At 52.7% G+C, this 21,651-nt stretch overlaps 1 protein-coding gene across 1 annotated transcript; it reads right to left on the bottom strand.

The window, feature by feature from the left end:
• Positions 1–10,355: 10,355 nt before the first annotated feature.
• On the bottom strand, positions 10,356–20,049 carry LOC125090783 (uncharacterized). The gene is made up of 3 exons (XM_047713811.1): positions 19,533–20,049; positions 17,074–17,270; positions 10,356–11,499 (listed from the first exon to the last, which is right to left on the bottom strand). The coding sequence occupies exons 1-3, from the start codon at positions 19,717–19,719 to the stop codon at positions 11,236–11,238; spliced, it is 648 nt and encodes a 215-aa protein (XP_047569767.1). The 5' UTR covers positions 19,720–20,049; the 3' UTR covers positions 10,356–11,235.
• Positions 20,050–21,651: the final 1,602 nt, after the last annotated feature.

The following is a 21,651-nucleotide window of genomic DNA, read 5'->3' as shown; positions in this document are numbered from 1 at the left end:
GCTAATTTTAGAAACAATATTTGTAAGAAAACAATCAAGAAGTCACCTGCTTGCTGGCCTCAAGTTTCTTGGTATCAGAGAATGATAGCAGCTGCCCCGTCCCGGTTCAGCTCCTCTTTGAACCAACAGAACTTAGTTGTTCTTCCAAAAAGCGAATAACCATTGTTGCCACTAGCTCGTCTTTCTGAGTGCTCTGAGGCACTCAGCTCTGAGCCAGGCTCTGAGCTACGTGTATCTATCAGCACGTTTACCCCTGGAAGCTCTCTAAAGTGGATCCTTTTCCTCTCCCATTTCCCAGATGAAGAGCTTGAGACTCAGGTTGGGGAAGCAGTCTCTCCGGGATCACACAAGCAGACACGGGGCCCAGAATATTCGGGGGCAAGCTGCTACCTAGGTGTTGGGGGGACAGACCATTCACACAAGCTCTGCCTTCAGGAAGCTCTCGTTCTGGTTTCAGGGGCAGAGGACTTGAGAGGGTAGCCAGTGCTCAGGTCCGTGATGGCCCGGGGTGACCGTCGTTGTGTCTGTGTGTAGGGTGGAAAGAAGCCTGGATGGCAAATAAGCCCAAGGAAAGAGGCTCCATGTTGTATGTCCTCGGGGAAGCGCAGAGGCAAACAGGGAGATGCCGCGGCGCACCATGAGAGTGGCCCAACTGTGGGAGCACCGACGACACCAAGTCCTGGAGAGGCTGTGGAGCAATGGGGACTGTCACCCACCACTGGGGGCATGCAGAGTGTGCAGCTGCTTCGGAGACAAGTTGGCAATTTCTTACAGATTGAACATGTTCTAACCGTACAATCCAGGAGTTGTGCTCCTTGGAACTTACCCAAAGGAGTTGAAAACTCATGTCTAGACAAAAATCTGCACCTGGATATTTATAGGGGTTTTATTCATAATTGCCCAAACTTGGATACAACCGAAAGGTCCTTCAGGAGGTGATGGATACGTAAACAGTGGTCCACCCAGACGGTGGAAGAGAATCACGGCCGTAAAGAGATGAGCTGTCGGGCCACGGGAAGATGGGAGGAGCCTTAAATGCATGTCACTAAGTGAAAGAACCCAATCTGGGAAGGCCCTGTGGTGTGTGACTCCAACTCTCTGACGTTCCAGAAAACGCAGAACCGTGGGAGCCATACAGAGATCGGAGGCTGCCCAGGACTGGGAGGAGGAAGGAAGGACTAGAGCTCAGAGGGGTTTTCAGGTGGTGAAAATGCCCCGTATGGCATCATCACGGTGGAAACACATCATTGTACATCTGGGCAAACCCACAGAACATCCAACAACAAGAGTGACCTCTGGTGCAAACCACGGACTCCGGGTGATGACGACGTGTCCACGGACGTTCATGATTCTAACAAAGGTGCCGTGTGGCTCAGGATGCGGAGATTGGGGTAGGCTGTGGAAGGGGGATTGGGGACCGCTGGAAATCTCCACACTTTCCATTCAATTTTGCTATGAGCCTCTAATGGTTCTAAAAAAATTAACACTCTAAAAAACAAAACAAGGAAATAAGAATGTCCTTGACTTTAGGAAACATTCACTCCAGTGGTTCGGGAGCAGGGCACTTTGAAACAGGGCTGTACATGTCAAGAAACATAAAAACAAATCAAAATGACAAATCTGGCTCATTGATGTGGAGACCATATCAACGAGTGCTGGTAAGAAGGGAGGACAGCGGGGAGACTGCCTGTTGGGGGAGGTCTGGAAAGGCTGGAGGGTGTGTTTGACTCATGGCCAGGGAAGGAGGTGAAGCCCAGCCCTGGACCAGAGCCTGGGCCAGACCTCTCACTCAGCCTGGGGTCTTTCCCTTGGGATTTTGCCTCCAGATTCTTACCTCTCCCCTCCTCTGGTCTCTTGTTAGGGGAATTGGTAACCAGTTGATTCACTCTAACCCTGGGCAAGCTGTGTTTGGTGATGGACCAAGGAAAATCCCCACAGAATACAAACCAGTCTCCCAGAACATACGCAGGAAAGTGTTGCAGGCAACAATCTATCTTTAGCAAGCAGCCGCAGAATCAGGGTCTCTTGGTCCTTCCGCAGAGGTCTGAGGGTCCCGAGTGCAGACCACGCATTCCATGGGTGTGGCCTCTGCAGGACCGCCAGGAAGGACCACCAGGTGTCGGCAGGGCCTTCTTCCCTCTCCGCTGGGACATGGGATGTTTCCAGCGTCACACACCGAGGGAAGTCCCCTAGCCCTAGGAGAAGCTCCGGCCCCAGGGAAAGAGATCCAGAGAGTACCCCCTCCAGATCAGAGCGGTGCAGGGGCGGGGGTGCCACAGCAGGGTCAGAGGGCAACGTGGTAAGTCCTCGTGGCTCTGACTGCTCCACATCCTCACGCCCAGCTGGGGGAGGAGCAAAGGACACACACTTCACATTTGAGATCCAAGCAGGCTCCCCATGGGCACCCGCACTGCAGACGGTCCCCAAGGCCCCTATCACAACCTGGGCCAGGAAGGTGACCCACTTTCCACTGTCTCCTGCTTTCAACCCATTGTCTTGTTGGGGGCCAGAATGGCAAGGGCTACAGGTGCCTTCTCTCTGCCTAGAGAGAGTTCTGGAACATTTGAAAAGGCTCTGACTCAACAAGAGGCCAGAGATATGGGGGTTGAGCAGCAGTCTAGCAGTGTCTTCTAGAAAAGGTGCTGACTCCCCCTTGGCTTGCTGGTTTCTCCCAAACAGTGATATCTTCATCCAGAAGGTTGATCTGAAAGCAGGACAGGGTCAAAGCCATTGCACCTGATTCCCATCAAAGAGAAGCAGTTTCCTCACCGAGGTAGAGCAGAAACACTGGCCAGAGCCCCCAGGGGATGGAGCGTGCCCGCTGGAGATTAAGCTAACTTTTGTAATATGTTCCAGCCCCACAAGAGCCCGTGTTGAGCACTTAGTGCACTGGGTTTAAGAAGCATCCACAAAGGTTCTGCTTTCCACCAGCTGTTTTCCACAGAAGGCCATCAGGGGACACCCTCTCCCCAGAAACTTCTGGCAGCCATGGACCTCATCTGCCCTGCTCCCCTGCATCCCCAGGGCTTACAGCCATGCCCAGAATACCCTGGGTACCAATACAAGTTTATTGAAGAAAGTGATTTAAAAAAAAAAGATTTTATTTATTTATTTGAGAGAGGGGGTGGGTGCAGGCAGAGGGAGAGGGAGAAGCAGAATCCCTGCTGAGCAGGGAGCCTGATGCGGAGCTCGATCCTGGGACTCCAGGACCACGACCTGAGCTGAAGGCAGATTCTTAACCAACTGAGCCACCCAGGGGTCCCTAAAGTGATTTTTTAGTGCCCGTGACTCTGCAGTGAAGTCGTAAAGAGACCTAAGCTCTTCCTGTCTTTGATGAAGAGCCTGAAGTGAGGAAAGCCCACAGAGCCTGAGGACAGAGGCTGCCCGCCACTCACTGAAGGGCCACGTGTGCTGGCAGCCCAGCCCCGGGGCTCAAGCTTAGGGGTGCAGCCTGTGCTGCCCAGCCCCCCCCACCCCGCCTCATCTGGGCCACTGCAGGCCAGACTGAGTTACACACGCAGGACATGTGACGGCGACATGAGCCCTATACTCGCACCATAGTGACCATCCTCCAGGCTCCTGGAGAAAACCAGCAGAGCCGGAAACCGAGTTCACTGTAAATTCAGCCTCTTGATTCCAAGCAAGGATCTTCGTGCTTTTTCAAAAAAGCTTGATTCACGTCCCCTCAGTCCCTAAGACCTTGCCCATGAGGTTTACCCCCGCAGGGTCCTTTCTGGGAAGATGGAAAGCGTGTGTGCAGAACCTGTTTAATTCCCCACTATAGAGGCTTTGAATTTTCACTCATCCTCGCTCTCCTGTCCCTCCTCCATACAAAGACCCATCTCCCAGCCTGGCACGTCAGCCCTCCCTGCTTCGTCCTTCCCTTTCTCCATGAGTGACCCACTTGTCTGTCTCTAGATGCTTCCCCTAAGATCCCGAGCGTCTCTGAGTATCCACCAGTAGGATACGTCACCCGACACATTTCCCTCGGCCCCACTGCTCTCCCTCCCTGAGCCTCGCTACCCCCAGCTCACCCCCACTTCTGGCTCCTTCCCAAACAGGGGCGGCCTCCAGCTGACACCAAGAATATATTGGATCTAGAAGAAATCTCAGAGGCCACCAACCCAACACTCTCCTTTTAGGCTGCAAGATGAACAGAGGTGACATTCCTGCCCCAAATCACAGGAGTTCAGGTGGGCTCGGAATCAGAGCCCTGACCCCCTTTCCCATTCAGAGCTTCCCAGTCCCACACGGCTTCCCCATCCCCGGACCCCCAGAGGCAACGTGCTCACTCCCTTGGTTACAACTCGGCTGGACCTCTGCCAGCAGCTCCCACTGCTCTTACGTGGGCTGAATTTGCGCACTGACCTGAGACGCTGTCCTGCACACAGACAATCCCTCACTCCCCAAAAGCTGCCCATGGTTGGTGCTTCTGACCCCAATGCTCTGTCCACGGGAAGTGATGCCGTTACCCCTTCTCTCCCACAGTGCGATGCATGGCACAGATTGTCTCCTTTTGCTTCTGTAGGCTTTGCCCTTGAAATGGGGAGTCTTTCCCATCTTGTTCCATTTCTGTAGGAATTACGACAGTGATATAAACAGATGGCCCTGGTGGTACTTGAACAGTGGGGTAAAGGGTTGAAGCAAAATACATCTTAGAATAATTTAATATCCAATTATGGGATTGTTACACATGAATATTTTCCTGATTTCCTTTAAACAGCATACAGTTCCCCTTCAGGAGGCCAGATTCAGCAATCCTCATCAAATTCTTCCAGCATCTTTCTAGAGGCTTGAGTTAAAGGAGCTCTCTAGGGCTGTGCCCTGGAAGAGATAACGGATGTAATAGCATCTAATTGACGATTAGGGTCAGGATTTTTATAGGAGAATCCTCAGCAGCACGTTTTCAGTCATTCATTTTTCACTGATGTGTTTAGCAAATTCTTTCTCGGTGAGGCTGAAGTTTGTCTGGATGGACCGCAAGTGCCCGGTGCACACACCTTGGGTAGCCTCTGTCTGGACCACGGGTCAGAGAAGTCCTTTCTTCCTTTCCCTGCCCTCCTATCTCCAAGTCAGCTTTCATGCAGAAGAAGAAGAAGAAAAAAACAATTCTAGGACATGTTTTCAGCGTCGTAATCACAGAAACCACAAGCCTTTGTGTGAAAATGTGCAATGATGTCCTTTGCCATCTCATCTTCGAACACTTCGAAAGTTCCAAGATACCTTCTTCTACTTTTGCCATCTCACGGAAAGATACATTCGTATTTGAAAGTTTACACAGTATTTGTAAAAGCAGAGCAGAAAATAAAGTACATTGATGAGGGACGCCTGGGTGGCTCAGTCAGTATGGCGTCTGACTTCAGCTCAGGTCTTGATCCCCGGGTCCTGCGATCCAGCCCCACATCGGGCTCCCTGCTCAGCGGGGAGCCTGCTCCTCTCTCTCCCACTGCCCCCTGCCTGTGCTCCCTCTCTCTCTAACAACAAATAAATAAATAAAATCTTTTTAAAAAACCAAAACCATCAGTGGGCAGCAGAGACCTCCATGGAGCGTGGGGGGTGGCGAGGAGCAGGCAAATTTGAAGAAAGGTTCTCAGCTGTTGAGTCGAGCAGGCCTGCTGATGGCCATGGCCAGGGCACCTACCTTGGGCCTCAGTCTCCTCATCCACAAACTGGGCCTCCTCTAACACCTGCCCAGCAGTAAGGTTGTTGGCAATTTTGAGATCGTGTAAGTGAAGCACCTTCTATGGTTTTGGCATATCACATCCATAATAAATATTTATGACGGAAAAACCCGAAAAGCAAAAGAAAAAAACTTGGCTGAAATACTTGAGTGATAAACACTACTTTCTTCCTTCTGTGGGTTATCTGCACTTCACTCATTGGCGGGGGGTTCCAGCCACGACCAGCTCCCACGCCCCCCATACAGGTCAAGAAAAGGCTGCCCCGTCTGGGTTGGGTTCCGCTCCCCGTCCCCTCAGCTGGAATTCCTGTCACAAAATACAAATTCCACGGCTGTGCCCGGTGGCCACTTTGTCACAAACCAGAAAATTCCGTATGTGCTTCCTCCGTCCCCCGATGGATTTGCGTATCTGGTTCTCCAGTCAGTTGGTCTTGCTCCGTGCATGTAGGGCTTCGTTTTCCACCGGGCCCCCAATTTCAAAGTATCCATGGGGCCTGGGCCCTTTGACAGAGAACCACACAAATGGGGCCAGAACTCTTCTCACAAAATCTAACCAAAACGTCCCCCTGGCTGAAGTCCGGGTGTCGGCTGGAATGCAGGAGCTGGGATGAGGGCCGACCGCTGGAGGAGCAGCCACGGGGACACCCCAACGAAGGGCTGTTCTGGTGCCTGCCCGAGACGGTTGGCAGGAGCGGCCAGGAAACGCTTCCTCGGAACCACGTGAACACGGGCGGCACCTCAAGCAGGTGTCCATGCAGGTGCACAGAATTTCTGGGCCCTTCTCAGCCCCTCCACGGGCGTCCTGGCCTCTGTGCACCCAAGCTCTTAGGGGTAGCCTTGTGGGGCCCCTCTTCTTGCTCAGTGTCTTGGGAGTTCTGGCAAATCGTCTTGGCCCCAGAAATGCAACACTGGAGTAGTCAAACCCCACCAAGGGGCCCTATTCGTGCATGGGGCTAACGTGCAAGGAAAAACCTCGCAAGATCGATATGGGGGCAGCTCTGGGCTTGAATTCACGGGGAGGGTCCATGAGGCACCCTGGGGGAGGAGAAGAGGAGATCGGAACAACCAAACCTTCTCTCTCAGCAATGGGGGGTTTTTGGCGGCAGCGACGGGGGTGGGAGGCCGTGTTAACGTACACAGGTGACTGGAACCACCTAGGATCAGGCCATGACTGTCCGTCACATTCAGTCATAATCGTGGCTGTAGTTTAGGGCAGACACGCACCGTCCCAATTTATTCCTCAAACTGGTCATACTCTCCTCATTTTGTAGATACCAAAACCTGTTTAGGAAAACCAAGGGATTCATCCAATGTCCCAAGGAGGCAGTTGGCAGAATCAGAAACAGAGCCTAGGTCCGTCTGACCATCTGCCCTTCTCCTTGCCAACCCCCAGCGGCTCCTCATGGCCCCCCGACTGTCACCCCATTTTCCCGGACACACTCGCCATCCTCCACAACACCGAGGGTGTGCACGTACACGTCTTCTGCCCAAAGTGACCTGCACCTCCTCTCGGCTTTACTTATCATGCTCTACTGATTCTCGAAAACCCTCTGAGGGATCCTCCCAGCCCGGGATGAAGCCACGTGGCGGCCGCGTAGGCACCTGCTCACCACGAGCTGAGGCTGTCGCCGTGGCTCCTCCCCCCGGGAAGCATGTTACTAGGCAGCATTTTCAACAAAGTTTGTATTAGGTGTTTAAATATTGGGGAAATTGGAGAATTGAGATTTTAGACAAAGATTTGATTATCTGCGTCTGAAAAAAAAAAGGTCTATACGCAAAATGGTTTTTTTTTTTTTAAGATTTTATTTACTTATTTCACAGACGGAGATCACAAGTAGGCAGAGAGGCAGGCAGAGAGAGAAACAGGCTACCCACTGAGCAGAGATTTCCCATGCAGGGCTGGATCCCAGGACCCAGGACCCTGGGATCATGACCTGAGCCGAAGGCAGAGGCTTTAACCCACTGAGCCACACAGGCGCCCCCGCAAAGTGGTTTTAACGGAACCCCTTCTCACTGGGATAGTCATCAGGGCTTTGTGCAAAGGTCCTGACTCTCCTCTCCTTCCCGTCACACGGAGGTAAGGCATGGCTGTGGACGTGCCTTGGCCAGTGAAATGTGAAAGCGGAGGAGAGTTCGTGGCACTTCTGCATGGGAGCTCTACGTAGCGCCACGGCCGGGCAGGTGCTCAGGACGGTGGTCCCTGGAGAGCCCCCGGACCACCTCGCCAGCACTGGTGGATTAGATGATGACCCTGAAGGCCACACCCCGAGCTAGATCACAGCAGCGGGAGAGGGGAGTCCCCCGGCCTGCCCCACTCACCTCCCACCTGCCAAGCAGGCATGGGGTGCTTGGTTCTTTGCCTCTTGAAAAAAGCGAGGGTCATTTCCTGAAACACAACCAGGAGGCCTCAGCCAAGCCGGTCAGTAATTCCTCCCACTTGCAGCCTGCCTCGGTGCCAATGTGGAAAACTACTAGGCTGGAGGAAACTTTCCCCTCTCGTAGCATTCGTATTTGGTCTATAGAACAGGTCACAGGGACCCCAGGGAGGCTGTGTTGCCAGAGAGCTGGTCCTTACCTCCCACCTGCACCCATCCTTCCGCCCCCACCAGAAAACTCTGCTTCCCAATGGCATGGCTTATCCTTCCTTTTTTTTTTTTTTTTTGGTCTTTTTCCAGTCCCATGAGCTGAAGCAATTTTTAGGGGAAAGACATTGATTACACAGGACAACTCTAGTGATCGGATGTGAAGATTAATGAGGAGGAAATGCCCCGGGCGCATGGGCCAGGGGTGTGAGGTCTCAAAAAGGTAGCGACAGCCAAGAGGTAGAAACAGCCCACGCGTGCGTCCAGGTTGGAAGGATAAACAGGATGTGGGGTCGCCCTACAGCAGAGTGTGAATGAGCCTTGGAAAGGAATGGGATCCCGACACCTGGCCCAGCATGGATGGGCCTCGAGGACGCCATGCCCAGTGAAAGATGCCCGTGGGGTCAGGAGAAGTGCTGTGTGATTGCACTTACATGAGGTCCTTGGCGTAGCCTAATTTTAGGGACAGAAAACAGAGCAGAGCTCTCCAGGGGCTGGCAGAGGGGGAATGCAGCGTTCGTGGGTAGTGGGAACAGTTTCAGTTTGAGAAAATGGACAAGTTCAGGCAGTGGACGACGGTGATGGCTGACCAGCAATGAGAATGCGCCGAGTGCCACTGAACTAAAAACTGTGAAAATGGTAAATTTAGGTTAGGTATTTTTTTACCATAATTTTAAAAAGTAAGAAAAGAAGGAGGGGTATGCTGGTCTTTGGGGGAGGCCAACGTTCTCGCATCGTCTATCACGGGCAGAACCAACATAGTGCCCTATGCCCGGTCCGACACCCACCACACCCTGGGTTGTCTGATGCCAAGCCTTCTCCGGGCTGTGCCGACCCTCCCATCCTCTGTGCCCATCCTCCCTCCAGGTAATGGAGCAAAGGTGAGGCCCCAGAAGCTTTATGAAGAGGATCGGCTCGACGTTGACCAGCAGTTACTGTGCTAAAAGCCAGAAGTGCCTTTCTCGCAGTGCCAGCTCCCAGCGGGAGCTGCGAGCCTAAGAGGAAGGTTCTGGCCCAGCTGGTTTCTCACCAGGCTGTCTTCCTGGTCTGCAGATGGCTGTCTCCTCGCCGTGTGCTCACACGGCTTTCCTCTGTGTGCATGCACGCATGTGTGCGCAGCGAAACACACACCGAGAAAGTGGGCTTTCTGGTGTCCCTTGTCATCAGGACACACATCCTGTTGGATCAGGGCCCCACCCCTCTGACCTCGCTGAACTCTAATCACTCTCCTAGAGGACCCATCTTCACATACAGTCACACCGGGCATTGGGGCTTCAACACATGAAACTTGCAGGGACACAGACCTTTAGTCTCTAACACTGCTGTCCTGATGAAAAGGGGGATTGGAGCACAGAGACTGACCCACAGCGGGAAGACGTTGTGAAGAGCTACGGAGAGGAGACAGCCCTCTATGAGCCAAGCAGAGGGGCCTGCGACAGATCCTTCCTCTCAGGCCTCAGAAGGAACCAACAACGCAGACAACTTGCTTTCACACCTCCAGACTCCAGAACCGCGATTTAAGCCCCGGTCCGTGGTATTTTGTTACGCCCGCCCCAGCCAACAAATACAGATGAGAAAGTCCAGGCTGGCCATGGCTAAGTGATGGACGAAGAGTTATGTAGCTGGCAGGGAGCAGGGCAGGAATTCGAATCTGGTCCGGTGGTGTGCGGGTGGCTCTCAGGCACGGGTGTGGGGAGCCTTGACTTGGAGCTTCTCCCTGTTAGCGTGGCATTAATACCCCCCATGGCGGATTGCCAGCTTCCAACATGGCGTCACCGACCAAGGCACTGTGGAGAAACGTGCCCGGGGTCTTGTGGCTCTCCACAGAGGAAGCTAGCCAGCTCCAGTCCAACCCTGACTGAGAACTGTGGTTTTTCCTGGTCTTTCCTACTAACAAATGCTTTTTTTAATTTTATTTTTCAAACACATAAATGCTTTTACATGTATGGCTGGATAGGGTAGAAGTTGGGATACAAACTGGAAGGTTATTTTCCTATTCCCTCCCCTTACACGGTGTTAAAACCAGAAGGACTTCTGCAGCCTCAAGACTTAGTAACCTTGTAACTGTACCAGGTCTTGAACATCTTGTAGCTTCTCTGATATCATTTATTGAAAAAACAGGGTGAGCTGGGATTGGGAGACATTGGTCAAAGGGCACAAAGTTTCAGTGATGCGAGAGGAGAGAGTTCTGGAGAAGTCATAGCATGCCGGTGATGGTCAGCAGCACTGGGCAGTGTACCAGAAAGTCAGTAAGGAGACAGATCTTCAGTTCAGTCTTCTCAACTCACGCGCCCCGTGCTACTGGGCAGAGATGACACCCAAGTTATTTAGTTTAACTGTGGTGGTCATTTCACGATGCAGAACATCACAGGAGACGTCTTACCATGAGACCATCAAAGATATCTCAGTAAAGTGGTTAGAGTAAAATAAAATAAAACAATGGGGAAAGCAGTAGCAATTATTAAATAACTGAGCGAGATAAACTCTACCCCTTGTTTTGGTAACACGGAATAAACTAGCCATTTAAGAAGGTCTGTTGCATCATGTCTAGTCTATCCTGTGCACATTGGGTTACATCGTCTTAAAATAGTGCCTCCACTGTGTCAAAACAGCAGCATCCACAGGCAGGTCATTTGCTCATGGCAGCAGCATGGCAGTGTCCCGTGGTGCTCAAGACACCAGGAGACCCCAGCTTCCAGGCAAGCGTCCCCCTGCCCCCGCCTTGTAAGACTGTGGGAAGCAAGCTCTTAGGAGGATGCCAAGGGTCTGGACGCATACACCCTTCTCCTCCCTTTACCACGCCCCCTCTCAGCTTCCATCAGCTTCTCTCTGGGAAGTTCTCTGCCCTGGAGCAGGGTTCCCACTGCCGCTCAGAGAGAATCCCGTCTCTGATGTGAGTCTGGACCCTCTCTTCTGGAACAGCTCTGCCTCCTCCTGGGCCGCTTCAGAGCAGAGCTGTGGTCTTTGTTGCCCTCACTGGGGACGCAGAGTCTGAAAGCAGCACGTTAAGTCCCGTCCAACACGTAGATTAGACGACCTTGTCAAGCACCTTTGGGACCCAACAAAAGTCCCATATCTCTCAGTCCAGACAGAATTCTTCAAGGCAGCGAGCAGAGAAGTTGAGGAAAAGCCATGTTTGCTGAAGCTGGCTGGCCCAGGAGAGGCCACTGAATGCCCAAAGCACAGCCCCCTCTTGCAGCAGGCGCCCAGCAAGGCTTTCCAGGGTGCAGTGCTGCTCTGAGGAAGAGAAAGAAACAGTCTGATGGTAACATAGTAGCGGGCACGGCAGAGAACTCCTTTAGGAAATGTCAGTTGAATGAATGAAGAGGTGAGTGGACAAGTGGGTGAATGTCAGGTACCAGGTCCCTAGAGTCATAGCCCCATCAACTCCCCAAAGCAGACAGAGTATGTGTGTCCACGCAGGGACCCCTCCGAGGGATCGTGGTTACCAGCACACGACAGGGATAAATGAACAGAGGACTGGCTTTGCAATCTCTGATCTCAGCGTTGCCCTCGGGGCAGACACAGATAAGAAAAGAACAGACAAGGTTGGATCTCCGCAGTTCGCTTTGGAGGGTGAAGTAGAAGCGACGTATCTGTGTAGAACCCATCTGTGATCCGTGGTGCAGCATCTCTGAGGATTTTCCTGCTGCACGTTGGTAAATTCTGATCTAGGGCAAAGATTTTATTTTCACGGGAAGAGTCTGCGATAGAGCCTTCCATATTCTAGGAACAATTCAACACGCAAGCTGAAGTTCACGGCGTGCTAGTGCCTGTCCTCATGTAATTTCTTTTCGGTCTGTATCAAATGCTCTTACAGATGAAGTTTTATGATGATTGTTCCCATTATAACTGGAACCAGAGCAATTAAATTTTTCCTGAGATGAACACTTAGGGAGATGGTCTTAATGGATACAGGAAAATTTAGAGTGAACATGTTGAATGAACTGTTTTTTCTTTTTCTATGAGGGCGGGCAGAACACTCATCAGATAACGTCTGTGACAAATCCATGCTAATATCAGCTGAACTACTGATATTCATGTAATTCATATACTATGTTCATGGAACTCATCCATCTTTATGTCATAGATATGCAACTAGAATATTTATATAAACAAAATACTATTTGTAACAAAGTAATCTTGAATTCTTTAGTAAACTTACTATCTAAAGGCATTCCACACATTTGTAGAGCAAACAACTGATATTTTGAAAGGAGACGATGATTTTCTAATTTCTCTGTTTTCAATAATCTAGGAAACGATGTATGTGTAAATCCTGTCAATTTATAGGTTTTGGTCTGCACAGCCTACTTGCAGGTGCTTATCTCTTTTTAGAAACTTCTCCTGAAAATGGGGTTAACTGCATTTGGCAGTAGGTCTTTCTCTGGTCCAACAATTTCACTACCCATAACACTTGTTCATTGAACCTAAGAGAACCTCGAGTTCTCCACTTAATTTTATTCTCTAAGGAGTCAGAATCCTCAATTAAATCAGTTAAATCTCCTTACTGAGCCTACATGGGTTTCCTAGGACAGCCATACCGAAGTGTGTGGCCAGAGCATCATCTCCCAGGTCTGGAGACTGGAAATCCAAGCTCAAGTTGTCAGCAAGGCCATGCCCTGTCTGAAACCCCTGAAACCCTTCAGGCAGCCTTTTCTCACCTCTTCCCAGCTCCTGGTGGTTGGCTGGCAAGCTCTGGTGGTCCTAGGCTTGTGGATGAAATCTCCAGTCCTCCTTGTTCTCGTGCGCTCTTCCTCCCTCCCTCGCGCGTGTGTGCGAATTCTTCAGTGTAATTAGAAACCTTCTTAACAATCTCCAGTCACTATCTCCTCTCAGCCATTGCTGACATCCAACTGGTTTCCACCTTCAAACTCAACTAGAACACAGTTCCAAATGCACTCTCAAACTGCAAAAGTGAGACTTTTTCTGACTCCTCTATGGGTTTTTCACCAAAAGTCTTTATAAGCAGTTATCCTATGGCCTTTGATGCTCACAGATGTCAGATTCCTCAAAATCCTGCTCTGCTGGAAGCTTTCTGCTTTGCAACTTGCCCAGCCACAAGGTAGAACACAAGACAAACGGACTGGTGGCCCAGAAGTGTCCTGGTAGTTATACCAGCCTCATTCTAATAAGTGAGATGCTGGCTTTCCTGCCATCCTGCTCTCCCATTCCTCAAAACTCCACTTCCTTTCTATGCAAGATATTGAATTTCTATTCTTTAATTGACCTCCCCAACATCTGATTGCTTTAAAATAAGAACTGTTTGGTATTGGCTGGGACTTGGAGTAGTTAGGACAAGAATGTATTGATCTGAGTCTTAAAGGCTGCAAGGAACAGACAGGCTGATGTCACCATCCAGAAGGGGCCCTTGGAAGGTCAGCTACGGGACACGCAGGGTCTCTAAGTTTCGTAGACCAGGGAACACAGCCAGATGTAGGTAGAAGTAGGGCAGGGGTTCCCCACAATCCAGAATACAGCCTCATTCACGTGCACCTGCTTCTCAGGGTTCACCCTCACTTTACAGGGCTCCAGAAAGGGGATTCAATGGGGTGGTTTGCCACCATCCAATATGGTGGACCAGTATCAGATGGAAACTCCCACCAAGTCCATTGGGACTCAGCTGGACTTCTTCCCGGTCTGTGCTCTATTACTCAGGAGGTCTTCTGTGTTTCTTCCCATGCACACAGCATAGTCCATAATAGCTTTGTTGGGGAAAACCTGTTGCTATCAGCATTCTTAAAATGCAACAGGCATCTAAAGCTTCAGAGACTTTTCCAGAAGTCTTTAGGAAACACGGTAACCCCTCTTGCACTCCTGCTGACAGTGTTCCAGGGTGCTGACCTACCTTATCAGATAAGCAGGATCATTTGACATACATTCACAAAGGTGTGGCAAGTTTGTTCTCATGGTTCCCATAATCCTTTTGCGAATCTGAACCCGACCAGCATGACAGCCCTTCCCCTCCCCCACTATATCACAAAGCTTCACATTCCTGGATTTTCTTTTTCACAGGCTAACCCTGTTAGTCTCTATCACCTCAATTTGCAGATTGATATATAGACGCTCAAAAGGAAGAATGCATCCGGATCCCACAGTTTGTGTGTGACCGTTACGACAGCACGCTGCCCACATGGAGGCTAATCCCTGTTCATCCTCAGATGGTCTCAAAAGACATCACGTTCCCAGTGGTTTCCGACTGAGTCACGTGGCTGTGGTTGGGGAAAAATTCGACTTATACCAGATGGACTTTCATGTTTCCAACAAGGTCACGGCTTCTGTGGTCAGACTCCGGGGAAATGAAGTAGGAAATGCTTCTGACATCATGACGGGCAGAGGACTCCAGGGAGGTGATCTCTCCCATTAGGTGTGGTTTTTCCATATGGAAAGAAAGCAGTCACCTAGCCAGCAGCCTCAGACTGGTCCTCGGCCAGTAGGAACCATCCCCACATCATGGCAGACGTCATACGTGGAAAATGAGCCTACATCATTTTGTCCCGTCCCAGGAAGGGTACTCGTGAATGACTGGGCAGTCGGGAGCGATGGAGCAATGGGCTTCCAGCCTGTCCCAGGGGAGGCCTTGCGATGTAATGACTCCCCACAACTGTAAGTTTCCTTTAGTTCAATTGCTTGTTTACGTTTGGGAAGTTTTTTGGTCATTTTTTTTTTAACGGAAAACCAAGCCAAAACGGAATTTTTTTTTCTTTTTAGCCTGAAGATGGTAGTTTCCCATTTTAGAAAAACATACTAGCTTAAAATTTGGTTGATGATGGGGCGCCTGGGTGGTTCGGTGGGTTAAAGCCTCTGCCTTCGGCTCAGGTCATGATCCCAGGGTCCTGGGATCCAGCCCTACATCCGGCTCTCTGCTCAGCAGGGAGCCTGCTTCCCCCTCTCTCTCTGCCTGCCTCTCTGCCTGCTTGTGATCTCTGTTTGTCAAATAAATAAATAAATAAATCTTTTAAAAAATTTGCATTGATGTCCTTGGACTTCTTGTAATGCGTTCTCATCTTCAGGTGATAATAGCAGATACTCATCAAGCCCTTGTTACGTGTCGGCTGTGATGTCCAGCTTCACCAGATTCCTCCAACAATCCAGTGGGGAAGGAACGGTTACCCTTTCCTGTGCTGCAGATGAGGGAACCCGAACTCAGAGAGACTTGTACCCAGAGCCGACCAGTAGCGGCCGGAAGCCCACATTCATGTGCCCACAGGACATGGGAGAGAAAGTCCACACTTTCTACACTTCATAACCTTCCCGTCCACGCCAGCTTCACTCAAGTTGGAAACAAGCACGTTATAGCAGGAACCCTAAGCATTTTGAATTGTGGCAGGTTATGCATGGGCCTGAACCCTATTTTCATAACACTTTATAACGTTTTCATAACATTCCATAACGTTTTCCTTCCCAAGACCTTCTTCAGACCTCGCCATGTGCTTTTGGGGTCAAGATGCTCCACTGTTTTGTGAAAACAAAGGGGTGACTGGACAGCGGAGGCCAAGCCTCTGGCCTCCGAGACCCTCGTCCACCCCAGGCCTGCAAGGCCAGGCTCTCTGCGAGTCCCCTCTTTGCAGCTCTTGGAAACTGACCCTTTGCTTTAGATTTCCAGCCAATATCCTTCCCCTGGCGTCCAGAGAGAAAGTAGAACTATCTATTTCTGGGTGTTCTGCACAGAGTGTAAGCCTGCCCGTGCCCCACATGTCAGAGGACACTGACCACCACCAGGCTCCCGCCGAAAGAGGAAAGCCCTGTGCCTCCTGTCAGTGGAAGAGCCAGTGCGGGTCACTGGGGTGTGAGACAGTGGCCATGGAAGGCTGGGCAGAAAGTGTGGGGTGGACAACACGAGCCAACACCCCTTGGCCGCTGCTGTCCACCGTTGGGGGCCATCTCCCTTCTCCGCACCCCCTGGGTCGCGGTCACCGGCAGGCGTCTGAGACAGCGAGTTTCTGGGATTCTCTCAGACCTACTGACGCAGGCTCTGTGGGATGCACCCGGGACAGTCAGTGACCAGATGGGGATCAACGCCTACTTCACTACCCCCAGCTCGGCTTCTGCCCCCAGCGGCTGAAAGCCCAAAGTGAAAGGGGCCCCTCTCACATGCCACCCAGCGTGACCCCCGCCTGGAGAAGGCTGCGGGGGAGAAACCAGAAGGAGAAGGGACGTCAAGTCTAGAAGCAGTTCTCCGCAGGAACAGGGTCCCGGGAAAGCGCCAAACGCAAAGGCCCTGAATCTGGAGGCCAGTCTGGGAAACAGGATGCAGCCAAAATGACGAGTGGGTCTCAGAAGCAGGAACGCGTCTGTGAAGATTGGAGCAGGCCTAACCGCCCCTCCTCCCCACCCCGCAAAGTGCAGGAGAAACGGGGCGCCCCCAGCGGGTGCCCTGGGAACAGGCTGCTTTCCGTCCAAGGGCCACATCAAAAGTCGTGGTACTGGTTTTTATTTTTCTGCGGGTCTAGCCTCTGGGGCTCTGCATCCCGCCCCCCCCCCCCCCCCCCCCCCGCAGGAAACCCCGAGCTGTTTACGCCTCTGGGTCCACGGGAGGGCCTTTTCCCCACCAGACCCGCTCAGGCGCTGTGTTTACGAGGCTGGTTGTAAATCCTTCAGAGCCAGTGGCCTAGACCCTCCCGGGGCAGACGCCTGCCACCGTCCTCATGAGCCCCGCGCACCCAGGCCCCCGGGCACTCTGCTGTGACTTTCCACCGGGGCCAGCGCCGCGGAGGCAGGAGAAGCTGAAGCGAGCTGGCCCAGAGGCTGGGACTCCCACATGTCCCCCACCCCAGGGGCAAAGAGTAACTTGGGGTGGACAGTGAGTACCTCCATATCTGCGTCGGTTGGGTCATCTGTCCACTTGGACGGTCTTATTCTGTGTGCTCGGTCCAGGCAAAACCCAGGGGGTGAAGAGCAGGTGGGACACCAGGCAGGCGTTTCTCTGGGCAGGAGCTGTTTGCAGAGGAGCTCCTGACTGCCTCCTTCCTGCAGGGGGTCTGCAGGCTCCGGAAAAACAGGAAGGCCTGGGGAGAGGAAGAAAGAAACAGCCTTCAGCTTCCCTGCACTTTATTTTGGTCCCCTTTGGTAATGGTCTTCTTGTCAAATAAAGGAGGCCTTTCCTCACCCCAAAAATATCACCAGCTTGTTCTCGCCTGCCTCTGAAGTAAGACAGGCTGACACAGTAGCACCCGAAGTTTAAACAGCATAAGTTCCCAGGTTGCTTCCGGCCTGTGGGGCGGCGGGCCCCGGGCATCCTGGCAGCTGGGTTCTTCCTGCTGGGTGCCGAGCTCTGCCCTGTGCTGCCGGCAGAGCCAAAACCCGGCCCCCCTCCACGGGGCCCCCCTCAGCGCAGAGCAAGCAGCCTGCGTCTCAGTCTGCAGCCATTATAAGAAAATGCTATGGCCCAGAGGCCTGAGCAGCCCACGGGTGTTTCTCCAGCTCTGGAGGTTGGGGTTCGAGGTCAAGGTGCCCGCAGGTCCCATGTCTGGAGAAGGCCTGTGTCCTGGTTCATACACTGTGTCATCCGGCTGTGTGTCCTCACATGGGGGGGAAAGCCAGCTCTGGTCTCTTCCTCTTCTTTTCTTATCAGGGTGCTGATCCCATCACTTGAGCCCTGCAGTCAGGACAGCGTCAAACCTAATTACCTTCCAAGGGGTCCCACCTCCAAATACAATCACATCAGGAATTGGGACTTGAACATTAATTTGAGGGGGACCCATTCAGTCCACGGCACCCTGGTCGTGAGTTTGTTTAACAAAGACTGATCCTGTTAAGGAGGGGCCAGTCAGCTCAGCTTGGGGAAAACAAACCCCTGAGATGGGTTTTGAGACATGTGTAGGAGTTTGTTAAGAATGAAATACATGACAGACCGAGGGAAAGGGGATACTACACAAGGGTTTAGGTAGTCGCAGTTATTCTTAATTGTTCAAAGAGCAAAACAATAAGCCAATCCATCCAATATATCTCTCCTCCACGAAGCATTTAAGGCACTCAGATGGGAGTCCCTCAGTGAACAGCACTGAGAATTGAGTCCCTGTAGACTCTCCAGAGCGACCGTTCTGCTCTAACGGATCTTCAGAGATCTCTGGATGGAGGGAGAAGTGTTGAGTTGTTTTTAGAATGTCAGCATTGTGGGGGATGTAGGTCTCAGCGAGTTCAGGATGGCAGGGAGGTCTAGAAGCCTTATGGCCATCTCAAGTCACCTCCGTCTGGGACAGCGTCAGTGTGCATGTGCTCTGCCTGCTGCGGTGTCCTGAAATGGGAATTAAATACAGGTGTGAAGGGAGAAGGGTGGGCGAGAGGCGGAGAGAGGCAGGACAGTCCCGCAGGGGCTCCACCAGCGTTCAGAGATGACGGGGGCAGTCACGGGGAAAGCACGTTGCTGGCACACAGACATTTAGGCGCGAGTCCCACCTGCCGGACAGTGAGTCCTCTGAGCCCGGGGATGCTTCTCATTGATCCGTCAGTCTGCCCTAACAAAATACCACATACGGGCGGCTTCAATGGCAGGAGTTTGTTTGCTCCTAGTGCTGGAGGCTGGAGGTCTGAGGTCAAGATGTTGGATCTCCGGAGGCCACTCTCCTTGACATGTAGATGCCACCTGTTTGCTGTGTCCTTGCTGTGTGTCCCCCTGCAGCCCGTCCCCCACCCAGCCCCCGTGCACATGCATCCCTGGGCTTCCTTCCAGTTCTTACAAGGACATCAGTCAGACAGGATTAAAGCCCAACCCTGATGACCTCATTTTACTTCCGTCACCTCTTTTAAGACCCTATCACCAAATATAGTCATGTTCTGAGGTCCTGGGGTTAAGAGTTCAATCTATGAATTTGGGAGGACACAGTTCAGCCCATAACAATCCCCATGAGCCCAGAACCAAGCACAAGCACCCGGCACGTTGATGGAGGGAGGGCTGACATGTACTGATTCACTCAATCTTAACATCTTTTCACTTCCACTGGACTCTGCTACGGCTCTAAAAAATGGGCTACCTTGTCAACGGTGTATTTACAGAGGCTACACATTAACAGACATTTTGAGAGCAGGAGGATCTATGAATTAGGCTGGGGAGGTCGGAGTACCACAGGAGGAGGCAGTCAGGAGCTCCTCTGCAAAGAGCTCCTGCCCAGAGAAAAGCCTGCCTCGTGTCCCACCTGCTGTTCATCCCCTGGGTTTCACCTTGACCGAGCACACAGAATAAGACCGCCCAAGCGGACAGAGGCCCCAACTGGCGTAGATACCGAGGGACTCACTGTCCACCCCAAGTCACCCTTTGCCCCTGGTGTCACCTGCAGCAAATAAAGGCAGAGCTGACTGCTCCACACTTGCTTTCTTCGTCACACATGCAAGCCCCCGGGCGCAGGCACCCGCCTGAAGAAGCCGCAGCAGCGGAGAGCCGACAAGCCCTGGAGGAGCATGTGAGCTGCACAACCTCTCCTCTCTGAGTTTCTGGTTGAGCTGGGACAATGCGGTCATGCTTGTCCCCGCCACAGCTCCCCCGAAGGCAGACACGTCGTAAACAGGAAGAACACGTAGAAAGCAGGATGAACAGGCACCAGGAAGTATCCACTGTTCTTTGGGGCCGAGCTCGGTCCTGCCCAGCAGGTCCGCTCTGCAGAAAGGAGGCGGCGAGCCTGGGTTTCTACACCAGCTGTGTGGGCGCTAACACAGGTCACCAAGCCCATGCGTGCGCTTTTCCAGTTGCCGGAGAGCTTGCAGGCTACCCGAGCTACTTATTTTGCACAGATGCGGGAACGGACCCCTTGCCGGGTGCCTTACAAGCTGAGCCAAGGGAGCAGATCGGCCTCTCCTCACGTCCAGGGGCTGGTGCTTCCTGAGGTCCCATCAGAGGCCCTGGGGAATGGGGGGAAAGTCCTGGTTGTGGGGTCGGGCCAACAGAGGGGGGCCGGCCCCTGCGGGGACTTTGCAGTGACATTTCTGCGTTACTAAACTGTGCAGGGAAGGCTCGATGCACGCCTGTCCCCTTGGGGTCTGGTGGGGAATGAGCAGGAGAGCGCACATCAAGCTTTTCCGGGGCCGGTGTAGGCCAGGTATGACTGAACGAATGCGGGGTCATTTCCTTCTAGTTCCTCTGCCCCATTCTCCCAGCAGCTCTCTGCCCACAGCCCTGCCTGCTGTCGCTGTCACGGGCAGGCTCCCTCCACCTGGAGACCCCCCAACTTTCCTCCCATATGCTCGGGACTGAAACTGCCTTCCTGCTCTGCTCTCTGCCTCCTACGACTTTGCAGAGAAGCACACGTGTAATCACGGACGGCAGGTCTGTGGCGGCTGGTTCAGTGGCGGCGGGGGTGTCTTTGGCTGGTTCCAGGCCTGGTCCTCTTGGCGACACAGCGAGAACCATCATGCCTGCTTTATAAATCTGTGCGCATGAAGTAAACACAGCCAGCACCTGCCAGGCGGTGGGCACTGAAGACATGATGGCCGTCCGCTGCTGGTGGGACTACTCAGGTCCAGCTCAAGGTCCACGTGCTCTGCGAAGCCTGATTCTTCCTGGAAATCAGAAGCCGTTAGATGCGGTTTGACACTTACCTAGTCTCAGTCATGAGCTCATCTGGCTGCGTGTCGCCTGCCGGGCCGTGCGCTGTGTGCGGAGATGGTGGCCGTGGAAATGGGAGGACGTTGCTACTCTGGATCATGACAAGCAAGATTAACTGTCAGCCTCAGCAGCTGGGCTGTCCCAGTTGGCCCCATGCGACATCCCAACCATGCATTCTTCCAAGAGCATTGCTGGAAGCATCACCATCCTTTTAGGTGGGTTCAGATCTGCTGAGGGTCATGGGTGTTGTTCCTCCTATTATTCAGGAAGACGCCAGACACTGACCTTCAGGTTGACAAGAGTCTGGCTGAGGTTGTCCTTCAGGGAAGACATAGGCAAAGTCGAAAGCTTCGAATGTAAAGGGTTAAGCATGACATGATGATGTCCCTGTGCTCTCTCCTCAGGTTTAACACAAATATCCATGTAAGACTTGGGGGAAACCAACCGGGGGACATCCTGGAGGAGGACAGCCCAGAGGTGTGGAGGTGGAGAGGGGAGGTGGGGAGGGGAGCTGTAGCTGTGGCCTCCGAGACCCCTGGCCTAGACCCACCAGTGCCCTCTGTGGACCGCCTCCCAGAACAGTCCTGCCTCTTGGCGGCTCAGAGCCAGATAGGGTTCTCTTGCTCCTGGGGGGACAATGAGAGTGAAGGGGCGGGAGGCAGAGGCACGTGTGTGGCGGAAAGGGCTTGGGCTCTGCTCTCAGGGCCACGTGCCCCTCCTGCCGGCCTGACCTATGGCATGCTGCGTCTCTGGGCCTCGCCCATGGTGGGCAACGTGCTGGGGCAGCAGCACGCTCATCATGCCGCCCCTGCCACTGTGAGGGTACCCTGGTCCCAGTCCCCTTGGAGGAA

The sequence above is a fragment of the Lutra lutra genome, chromosome 2 (genome assembly GCF_902655055.1).
Source record: "Lutra lutra chromosome 2, mLutLut1.2, whole genome shotgun sequence".
Classification (NCBI taxonomy): Eukaryota; Metazoa; Chordata; class Mammalia; order Carnivora; family Mustelidae; genus Lutra; species Lutra lutra.
This window is presented reverse-complemented; position numbering and strand designations above follow the sequence as displayed.

Coding starts and splice junctions, on each gene's coding strand:
- LOC125090783 (XM_047713811.1), bottom strand. CDS start 19,719: ATGACCGCATTGTCCCAGCTCAACCAGAAACTCAGAGAGGAGAGGTTG. Junction 17,271..19,532: donor TCTGCCTTTATTTGCTGCAG/GTGACACCAGGG, acceptor TCCTCTCCCCAG/GCCTTCCTGTTTTTCCGGAG. Junction 11,500..17,073: donor CAACCGACGCAGATATGGAG/GTACTCACTGTC, acceptor TCTCTTCCTCAG/AGCAGCACTGCACCCTGGAA.